The sequence below is a fragment of the Triticum dicoccoides genome, chromosome 7A, assembly GCF_002162155.2.
Source record: "Triticum dicoccoides isolate Atlit2015 ecotype Zavitan chromosome 7A, WEW_v2.0, whole genome shotgun sequence".
NCBI lineage: Eukaryota > Viridiplantae > Streptophyta > Magnoliopsida > Poales > Poaceae > Triticum > Triticum dicoccoides.
In genome coordinates, this window is record NC_041392.1 from 26272088 (window position 1) to 26283806 (window position 11719).

The following is an 11719-nucleotide window of genomic DNA, read 5'->3' on the forward strand; positions in this document are numbered from 1 at the left end:
GAGGGCGGGCTCGGGATCGGGAGGGCGGCGGTCCTGGGCGGCGGGCTCGATCGAGGGCGGCGGCGGTGAGGTCGAGGGCGGCGATAGTGTGGTCGAGAGCGGCGGCGGTGAGATTGAGGGCGGGCGGCGGTGGCGGCGGTGAGGGCGCAGGCGCGCTCGGGCTCGGGCGGCGGCGACAGGGAGTAGGGGAACAGGCCGGTGGGGGGGAAAGGAGGACTTAGTGAAATTTTGATGCGGGGGGTGGTTAACTCGAACTAGCAGTAGCGCACGTACAGAAAACGCGCTATAGCTAACTTATCTACAGCGCGTTTTGGGAAAAACCGCTACTGCTAATGGAAGCAGTTATTTCTTTTGTTTAGTAAACACATCAAAAATATAAATTGGTCATCATTGATCTTTTTGTGTATAATATAAATAGTCAACATGAATCCTCACTGTACCTGTATAGGTACAGGCGAGGATTCATATTGCAACCACAAATCATACACATATAGTTCAATGAAGACCAAGTGCTCGAGATAGGTTGAGAAGCAACATATTTAAGGTGGTAAACACCTTGTTCGCTTAGCAGTATGGGACTAAACTTAATTAGTTGCAGTCATACTTACCAGCAGCGAGTTTTGAGCAAAACCGCTGCTACTAAGTTCTTTAGCAGTAGCGCGTCCACGAGAAGGGCGCTACTACTATATCTAGCCTGGAGGCAACACCGTGGCAATTATAGTAGTAGCGCTCTTTTCACCTAGAGCGCTACTGCTACTCAGTCATTAGCAGCGCTCTTTTCTAAAGCTCGTTGCTGCTAATTAGCAGTAGCGTCTGTTTTTAGACCGCGCTGCTGCTAAGATTCTGTTTATAAGGTTTTCTCTAGTAGTGGTTCTTGCCTCCTGCCACAGGGTTTGAGATGGTCTTCACAAATGTCGACCATCTCGGATAGATGCCATCAGCTAGATAGTACCCCTTGTTGTAGTGCCGCCCGTTGATCTCGAAGTTCATCGGAGGAGAATGGCCTTCAACAAGCTTGGCAAAGACAGGAGAGCACTGCAGCACATTGATGTCATTGTGAGTTCCTGGCATACCAAAGAAGGAGTGCCAAATCCAGAGGTCCTGTGTGGCCACTGCCTCAAGCACCACACTGCAACCGCCTTTGGCGCCTTTGTACAACCCCTGCCAAGCAAATGGGCAACTCTTCCATTTCCAATGCATGCAGTCGATGCTTCCAAGCATCCCAGGAAATCCTCTTGCCGCATTCTGTGCTAGGATCCGAGCAGTGTCTTCCGCATTGGGTGTGCTCAAGTATTGCGGTCCAAACACTCCCACCATTGCCCGACAGAACTTGTTGAAACACTCTATGGTGGTGGACTCGGCCATGCGCCCATAGTCGTCGAGTGAATCACCGGGAGCTCCGTATGCAAGCATCCTCATAGCTGTCATGCACTTCTGGATGGAGGTGAATCCAAGTGTGTCGGTGCAATCCTTCTTGCACTTGAAGTAGCTGTCGAACTCCCGAATAGAATTCACAATCCGGAGGAAAAGCGTTCGGCTCATCCGATAATGGCGCCGAAATGTTTTCTCACCGTGCAATGGAGCGTTGGCGAAGTAGTCCGAGTAGAGCATCCAGTAGCCTTCCAGACGATGCCGGTTCTTTGCTTTCACCCGCCCAAGTGCCGAGCCACCTCGCCGTGGCTTCTCACTGCTCGTGAGCAGGCCGGCGAGGGCAGCGAACACCATGAGATGCTCCTGCTCCTGGACGTCGGCTTCGGCTTCCTCATCTTCGGAGTCCATCACCGGACCGGGCAATTCACTGAACACCTTGTGGGCGAGGTGGGCGCAAGCCCGCCGGTGTACAGGCCCTACGCGGCCGGAGCGTCGGAAAAGGTGCCTGGGCGGGGGCTGAGAGGCTGCCTCGGCAAAACCCCTTCTTTTTCCCGGCTAGGGATGGTCTACCTAGCTGCGGCGGGCGATGGTCGGCGCCGGGATCGGCGGGGGTGGCGCAAGGTGGCGGCCGAGCGCGGGGGGTAGGAGGCGAATCTGGGCGGGTGGCTTGACTTTTCGCCTATCAATGTGGCCCCAGGAACGCTTTTCCCTTGCGCCAGAGCCCCCGAGCGCCCCCCAGTGCGCCGGATTCGGCCTGCGTGCGTCGGGCGCAAAAACGGGCCAAGCCGGCGGAATTCGGGGGCCATTTTTCGGCGTCGGCGCGAATAAACCGCCTGAGGAGGCCGTTCTGGAGGCGCGACTGAAGATGCTCTTAGGATTTTTTTGGTTGGGCTACTGGGGGATCACGTGCGGTGGAAGGAGGCTTTTTTTGGCGGGACATGGCAACACGGGGATGGATGGAACTACCTTTTTCAGCAGAGAGGTGGCCCCATACGTGGGAACTTTCCTAAAAAGACCGGCCGCTAGATATGACCCATAGCGCGCATGCGTTGTACAGCATCGTCCTATTATTAATATCAATCGGTTTTGGTTTAAGGATCTTTTTGATGGAGTGGCTTAAGGATAATAATAATTAGTAAAAAGGAAAAAAATTATGACGTGCGGAAGGGAAACGTTATTTCCATTACAATGGCAATGGTGGGTAAATTATTTTTACACGAATCCAGTCTAATGGCTATAGGTTTATAGTTTATCGAGTGAAGTGCAGTCTATAAAAAAAATCAAATATCAAGTGAAGTGCATTGTAGGTGTCTGAACTATTTCAGAGTTGTTATGTAGGTCTTCAACTATGAAAATTGATATCCAAGTCCTCGAAGTGCTGTTAGTGTGTCATCTAGATCCAAAATGTACCGACCCCGCCTGACCGGGCAGCCAGCGCCATTGACCCGTAACACGTTGGACAGGGGGTCCCACAAGATAACGGCCGGTGATCGAAGTATGCAAATAAATTCAATTAAATATCAAGGAACAATAAATGCACTACACTCCAAATAAATTTAAATTCATGGTTTCAAAAAATGTTTGTGAATATGGAAAAAGTGTTCGCGAAAGTTAAATTGTAAATATGTTCATGGACCACAAATATTTGTGGTTCACAAACATATTTTTAAAGTCATGAACATATTTTCACTATTCGAGAACATTTTTTGAAATCATGAAAATTTAAATTAATGAACATTTTGTAAGTACATAAGCGTATTTCCAAATTCATGAAAATTTTCTTTTAACCTCATTTTTCTTAAATTCATTAACATTTTTAATTCGATTTTTTAGAAATCACTAAATGTTTTAAAACATGGATGAAATTTTATTAAATTTGTGCGGATTTTTTTCAAATTCATCGCTCGTGAACATTTCTTCCAAATTCACGAACATATTTTGCGGTTCACAAACATATTTTCAAATTTATCTTTCGCAAACAATATTTGTTGTTTGCGAAGATATTTCCTTTTCTTTTAAAATTTATCGTTCGCAAACACCTTTTTAAAGTCATGAACATTTTTTTTCCAAATTCATCATTCGTGAACATTTCTTCAAATTCATTGTCCGCGAACATTTTTTTTAAAGTCGCGAACATCATTTCCGTAAACAATATTTGTGGTTTGCGAAAATATTTTTAAATTTACCGTTTACGAACATTTTTTGTTGTTCGTGAACATATATTTAAATTTGTCATTTTTGAACACATTTTTTTCTTTTAATCTTAGTGGCCGGACAGATTTTGGATCTAAATAACACACTTACTGCACTTCGAGGACCTGGATGTCTATTTTTACAGTTTGAGGACCTACATGACACCCTTGAAATAGTTTAGGGACCTACGATGCACTTCACTCTTTCTGATTAATGTGGGATTTTGTAGCCTATTTTCCTAATTTTGTCCCGTATTTTTATTTTATGATATAACAGATAGATAGAAGATTTCATTAGCATCTCTTGAGTTCAGATGCAGCATGATCTTGAGAACTGAGTTCTTTAAGATTATATTTAATTTGAAAGTGTTCATAAGTAACTAAATCTGCGCGGGCAAAGTCATGCGCATAAGAGCCGTACCATTCACTTCCAGAAAAGTGAGAAGAATCTGTACCGAGAGGGTGAGCTCTATGCAGAAGCAATGCCCAGGTCCGAGTGGTATCGACAAAGCCAACGAGTGGGATAAGCTGGAGGTAGAAGGCGATCTCATTCTGCACCGGATGGAGCTGGTCAGCTTGCTTCCCACTCATAAAGCAGCTGTACAGGTAGCTGCCGTCCTGACAGGATCTGATGAGCATGTACGTATGCCGGAGCGTCTCCTCCAGCTGCTCAACTGGGTTCCTCGTCTCCGTATGCTGCATCAGCTGCGTGCTCTCGAGCTGCTGGAGAAGGTCTCCAATCATCTTCACAAGCCGCGCCAGCAGCTGGCAGGTTTCCCGGTTCCTTCTGACTGTCTTTGCAGCTTCCACGATCATCGTGATGAGCCCATACGCGTCCACCCCGGCAAGCTGCGCTATGTTAGCCACCTGACTCATGCCATTCCAGAGCATCATCTTCTCTCAGTTTGTTGACGAAGAAGACCGGAGTGTGTTGAAAACAGCCACTCAGTAACCAGCTCCCATACCTTAGAACTTCTCTGAGCAGCGAGTCACAGTCTTCAGACTTCATGATTAACTATGTGGTTGAGAAGTTGTACAAGGAACCTCCCCTGATAGGATGGCCACATCCAAACTGTTTAGGTGGTGACTGGACTCTGATTTTTCTGAAAGTAGGTACTATACTACAAGAAAATGACTTTTCAGAAACTAAAACAATTTGGCATGGCATTTCAACACCACCAACAGTCCGAGACTACTTCGTACACCCTAAGAATATCTAACAGAACGTAGATATTATCCTGGCACAATCAGGAGCACAGATTCTCCTCCTGCGGAATTTCCACAAACGCCTGGCCTGCGGCTGGAAGAGGCCAGTCCACAGAGAGAGATAATCCTGAATATCGGCCGGCGGAGACCACTCCACAGTCCACACGAACCCATGACTGAGCAATCGATCAAAGGGCAGGACATCCATTAAATGGAAGGAGGAGGCACTGCCATCTGGACAGCTCCACGCGGGCATCCATCGCCGATCGAAACCAAACGCCGTCGCCAGACCCCCGGCTGACCGCGTGAGGCACTTCCACGAGCTACCGACCACTGTTCTGCCACGAACACGACGCCGTCTCACTCACACCGCCTCCCACTAGCTAGGTGAAAGCGCGCGTGCAGGGAGAACCGAGAACGCGTCGCGACTGCTGCGCTGCGTGCGGTGGCCCGGCCTCTCGCAGAGAAGACAGAGGTGGACGAACGGAGACGGGCAGGCTACAGGTGGCGGGGCTCCGGCGAGCGGCGTTGTAGGGAGGATTCGACCGTGGTCGTGGGGAGGAGGACGTTGACAAGTCAACTCACCAATGCTGGTAAGAGCATCTTCAATGACCGCCCAACGCGTGGCGCGTTAAAAATCAGTTTGCAGCGTCTCGATCGCCTGCTTTGGCCCGGCGAGGAGCGCTGGCTCCAACAGCCGCAATAAATTTAGCGCACACGTGTTGCTCCAGCAAGCGCGTTAAAATACAGCACGCGGCACGCTAAAAATCAGTTTGCGGCGCTTCGATCGCCTGCTTTGGCGTGGCGAGGAGCGCTGGCTCCAGCGGCCGCGATAAATTTAGCGCGCGCGTGTTGCTCCATCAGGCACGCTAAAATGCAACGCGCGCACTCTCGCACAAACAACATATGCGCTTCAAACACATGCAAGAAGATCAAACACAAACAAAAATAAATCAACAATAAATAGTTTAATTTCGTTATTACAACTCAAACAAATTGTTTATCTTTCAATCCAACAAATAATTCAACAATACAACATCAAACGCACAAATCATGATGCTTTTTGTCGGCCATTTCAAGCCCACCACTCCTCAATGAGATCCTTCTGAAGATCATCATGCGCTTCAGGACGTCGAATGGCATAATAGGAGGCAACAAAACGGAAGAATCATACGATGAACTCATCATGCGCTTTGGTTTTCTATTGATGTGCATAGCTAGGATCATTGCAAGATCCTCCTTCTCTTCCACATCAAATTCTTTTTCGGAAGAATCATACGATGAACTCATCTACAATGTTCAATTTAAACTAAACTATAAAAACTACAAACAATATGCACCAAATTCATGTAAAAATGTGAAGTTGAAGCAATACATACCTTGCGGGCGTTTTGTCGAACATCTTGCGGGCGCCGAGCGGCAGTGAGCGGCCGGGCGCTGTTCGTCGGAGGACTGCCACGCGCGACGGGCGGTGGTGACTAGAGGGAGACGGGGGAAGTCGCGGCGGCGCGGCGATAGGCCGGGGAAGCGCCAGAACGGTTCCCGGAAGAAATGGGGTGGCCGGGCGGCGGCGGCGCCAGCAGCTGGACGGGGTAGGGGGAGTTACGAGCGAGCGCTCCAGAGTTCAGCGCGCGGGAGCGGACGCAGCAAATAAGCGGCGCGCGATGGCGTTTCAGCCCACACGTTGAACTGGATATGCTGCGCACACGGTTTTTGCGCCTCCGCTGGAGCGCCCGGAGCGGTAGCGCGCGCAAAAAAGCACCAATTTTTGAACGCGGCGCTTATATAGTGCGGCTGTTGGAGATGCTTTAAAGACCCTCGAAGACATCTTTTACCGCCTCCATGTGATCCCGCTGGATACCCACTATATAACCTTAGACGTTCTACCTGATGTGTATATAAGATAAGACAGAGGGTTTAGCCCGTAGAGGGGGCTGAATCACAATTACAGTTACCTAGCCCTAGGGTTAGAACATAATTTACGATCTTGAGATAGATCAAGCTTGTACTCGGTACATCTTCATCAATATAAACAAGAGCAGGATGTAGCGTTTTATCTCCATTAAAGAGGGCACGAATCTGGGTAAATATCGTCTCCCTTGTTCATGTTACCATCTGTATGGGATCCACAGCTCGGGACCCCTTACCCCGAGCTCTGCTGGTTTTGACATCGAGACCGATGCATGTGCATTCTAGATTGACCATGGAGCAGGCATAGGCGTATGCACGCACTTTGATGCCGCCATGGCGGAGGAGGAGCAGCCTGCACCGTCTACTATGTCGGTGTTCTTGCAGGCATAGGTGGAGCAGTAGTACAATCTCTTCTTCTTCCAGCAGTATCGGTTGGCGGAGGGTCAAATCTACTACGAGCGCGCAAGCGAGGAGGCCATGGCTGCCATGGTCACTGCGAGCCCGAACGTCTTTACAAAGCAGTGGGTTGTCTACGTGGCTGCGCATGCTCAACGTGCCACTCGTATTGAAGCGGCGGCGCAGCCGGACACAGACTCGGCAACACACGCACATGCGTTGGCGGCCGAGGACAAGAACACCACCAGCTGCGCGTCCTATGTGCGGCCATCCAAATTTTAAGGGCGCATGTGGCAGGTGGACAGTGACGGACCGTTCACGTCCATCATCAAGCTCACATCCACCGGCAACGACGACAGATAGGTCACAAACTTGTTCGGGGATGAGCAAAGGCATAGTAGGCGGTAGTGCCTGGTGTCTCATGTGGGCCGGTCCGTGTCCCATGTCCTACGCTTCCTGGTGTCTCAAGTGGGTCGGTCTCCGTCTGCCATGTCCTACGCTTCCTCGTCGGAGACGGCACATTCACTTCACCTTCACGGGTCTTGAACCACGTTGGCGCTCATGCAGATTGCGGATGGAGGACGTGGTCATCAATGTGGAATACAAAGGAATTGGAAGTCGCACGCGGCTTTGGTCTGGCCGCTTTTTTTAATGAAAAATGTTTGAAATGTAATGAATTTCATTTAGTTTATACGAAGATCAGCCGTTTACAGGAATTACATCTGGTATATTTAGACCAGTGTTTGAATTGTATGCGAATAGCGTTGAATTGCCGGCTTTCGTATTTGTGTTTCCGAACTGGTCCTTTGTCCATGGACGAATGCGGAAGCAAATTTATGGCCTTATGTGTTAGAATAATTCGAGGCACTCCATCGATCTACCGAGGACCAAACAATCACACAAGCACGACACCGAGATTTGTTAATGAGGTTCATCGTTATGGCTACATCCCCAAGGCATGACTACGGCGCTCCTCTCCATGACATCGCTACAATACCGCACCCTGGCCGCCCGGGCACCGGAACATGCCGCCGGCTCCTTCGCGTACCCGTGCTATTATGTTGCCATTTGTTACATCGTGTATCTACCCTCGATATATATGAGAGGCCTAGGATATAAGTGTCCTATTAGGACATAACTCCTACCCTGTCTACACACAGTCCAAAACCAAGTCCAACTGTAACCTACCTTGTACAATAATATTCGACACAACTCTAACAAACTCCACCTTGGCGAATATTCTCCACCACCTTGAATTCGTCCGTGCGTCAAACCTCCATGTATATTGGACTTGAGATACGTCATGAGCACCGCTGCTACTCCCAGACTCCATGTGACTCCATTTGCAATTGTAGTCCCTTCTCGTTTTCTTCACAGTCAACACTCGAGCAAAATTAAGTTCCTCATTACTCTACCTTGTGCTTCGAACTTCCGGAGTATCCGTTCAACGACATCACACACCAACCATTGTCTGCGTGAAAAATGAACAACTCACATATTGGACACCACATATGAGAGTTACGTGAACTCAACATCACTGCTTTTTCTGTACTGCTTGTCTAAAACTTGAAGGAATTTCACCGTCGCCCTGTATCACCCTGAGTCAAATTCACAGTTGTCTCACGCTTCTTCCGGATAGTCTCTGACATGTCCCACCGCTATAGCACTCCGCCTCCTTCTGCCTTGTCATCCGCACTTTGCCATGTGCACTGAACACCACAGAATATACGGCCATGTACTCTCTCAGCTTTAGACAATTTTGGATTTTCCGCCACTTTCTCAGATTCTCCACGGTCAACTCTTGTCCATCAACTAGCACCGATAGACCCAGTCACCAACTTGAATCTGGTACTCGTCAACACTGCTTCAGCACCCTTGCAAACTTTGTCTGACCACATGTCTGACCACCAGTGCATTGGTCTGTCGCTGTGTCCCGTACTTACCGCACACCTCGTCGCTATCACCGTGTCGAGCCTCTGCTATCCTGGTCGAGTCTTCCAAGGTCGCGAACCCACATCACTCAACCCCCACTGTAGAGAACCATCGATCATCACCAACCGATGCCGAGTATCACGTCTCCATCAGACCATTGGTACCCAATCCGATCCACGTGTCTCTCGCTATCCCGCTGAAATAGGCTTCGACTCTCCATGCATTTACGCCATAGCCCCTCCATCAGCACAGAGTGAAGACTCCAGCTCCACCTTCAACATGACCCCATGTAGCTGCGCCCCGCTACCCTGCGCCTTGTCGACTTCAAGCTCTCTCATGTGTGCACCATCTTGAATCAACCCCGCGTCATAGTCTGTCGAAGCCGCACAAGCCCTTAGGCATGCACCACGTGTTTCCGCGCCCCAGAAGCCGGCCACCATCAGCATCACGCTCCTATGTCGTTGCTGAAATCAGCGCCGTCTTCTGCTTTGACCGACATCCCCGTCGATCCGTCAGACAGTCCAGTCCGACCCAACCGAAATTATCCAACTGCAACCATGCTCCACCCTGCGCTGTGTCCGCCCGCACATCTCCATGAATTGTTTGACGCCCTGTGTATGCATGATCACGCACGACACGCTCCAGACTCCTAAATTATCTTCCGCGAATTTTCATCCAATACATGATAGTTCTATCTTAGCTGTCCTGACTTCTGCAACACCTTCAAACATCACTGCTATGCCAACTAAGCTACTCCTCCTACCGTAAAATCCAACCATGAAAATTTCATTTGGTCCTCACGGGGTGGTGCTTCTCTTGGCACAATCCCAATGCTTGATGTTGCTTTTTTCAGCCAAAGTAACTGCCACCAGATGCAAAACTACCCATTGTATACTAGCTTCCTTCGCTGATTAATTTTCTTCTAGCCTCCATGCACGTGCTTTTTTTTTCACAAACAAATCTCGTGTAAAGCCACATCTTGCACGCCTCGCCTCAGCAGGCCCAGCCAGCCACGCAGAGCCATTGGGCCGCCTGCCTCGTGCACCTTGGGCCACGTCAGCCCTCGCCTCGTGCTGCTACGACCTCCAGACGCTGTTCCGCGTACGCCGCCGCCGCCGCCGCCTGATTCGAGTCTGCACCGAAGATCCCACGCCGGCTGCTTGCTCGCCCCGATGGACCACGCCCTTGCCGCGTCTGGGTGGCGCACTCGCACTGCCTGCCATCTGAGCCACGCGCCTAGCGTCTGCAAGCGGGCTTCTCCTCTGATTGCATCTTATCGCCAGCACGCTTCCGAGTTCCCGTCGAATCCTGTGCTTCTCGTCAACTTCAATCTTTCCGAGTTTCATTGCTCCCGATCGCCGGACGTAACACAGATCAAACCGAACCGTTCCGTGATTTCTCTAGCCTTTTCCTCTAGATCAATAATCCACGAATGATTGCTTCCAATGCCGCCGATGCGTTTCCCTTGCTTCATTGCATCGATCCGACGAGCGATAGCTTCCGACACTACCAGAATAACTGGCGATGCCGACGGCCGAACCTATGCCGACGGGCCCCATCGGCATAGATTGGCCTATCCCGAAGGCCCAGCCCAGGCCGTCGGCATAGAAAAGCCGTTAGCGTATATCAATCTATGCCGACGGCCCCGTCGGCAAAGCTCACCCATCGGCGTCGATAGAAATATGCCTACGGTGGCCGTCGGCATAGAGAAGGCCGTCGGCATAGCTCGTGGGTCCGGCTACCCGGACGGAGACGGCCTTTTGACGGCGTCAATCTACGCCGACGGGCTAACGGCGGCCGTCGGCATAGACGCCACGTCATCGATCCGCGTCGCCCGCCACGTCATCGATCCGCGTCGCTCGCCTGTCCGTGGGGTGGCAAATCTATGCCGACGGCCTGGCCGTCGGCATAGGTCTGGCCCATGGATGTTGCCACATCACCGATCCGCGCCCTTAGGCACGTCATCGATCCGTGGGCATGTGCGCAGGTATGCCGACGGCCTTGCCGTCGGCATATCTCTATTTTTTATTTATTTTTATTTTTTACTTATTTTTATTTACTTTTCCCTGTTTTTTTCACAACATAAATGTGCCTTGTCTAACACAAAAAAAACATACCCAGATGGTATATCGATTGCCCCCCTCACGGACGTTGCTGCCGCCGCGCCGTGCCCCACAGCGACGCCGGAGATGGGGGGCACACCCCGGAGCTGCGTGCCGGGTGCCTGCGCTAGCCACCACGCTTTCACAACCATAGGAGGGCCCAAAGCAACACCTAGCGGCATTGCTACCCCCCAGGTACACCCTCCCGTCTAACCGGGCCCTCATACATGCGGGGCGGTGTGGTGCCATGTCTGAAGAGGCGGGACGGGGGCCCTGGGGGATAGCAATACCACCGGAGCGTCGCACCGGCCCCTCATACATGCGGGGTGGTGTGGTGCCATGTCCAAATTAGAGGCGGCACGCGTCTCCGGGTTGTGCCCCCGCTCACGGATGGCGCCGCCGCCGGCACCTGAAGGGGGAAAACGGACGCGTCGGGTCTACACGGAGGGGATCTTACTGTGGGTCTGGCCCGGATGTTGCTCTAAAGTGTTCGTATGGGCTGACCTAACACGACCGGGTGGATAGTTCCACTGGTCAAAACCCATCCGTGCAAAGTCAAAGGGCTAGATCCCGTGATCAAACGCTACAGGGTTAGGCGGGACGGGGGCC

The 11719-nt window shown here is 50.8% G+C and overlaps 1 protein-coding gene across 1 annotated transcript; it reads right to left on the reverse strand.

Moving 5' to 3' along the window:
• Nucleotides 1-3857: 3857 nt before the first annotated feature.
• On the reverse strand, nucleotides 3858-4457 carry LOC119332931 (cell number regulator 13-like). Its single transcript, XM_037606015.1, has one exon. It carries the CDS (start codon nucleotides 4455-4457, stop codon nucleotides 3858-3860), a length of 600 nt encoding a protein of 199 aa, XP_037461912.1.
• Nucleotides 4458-11719: the final 7262 nt, after the last annotated feature.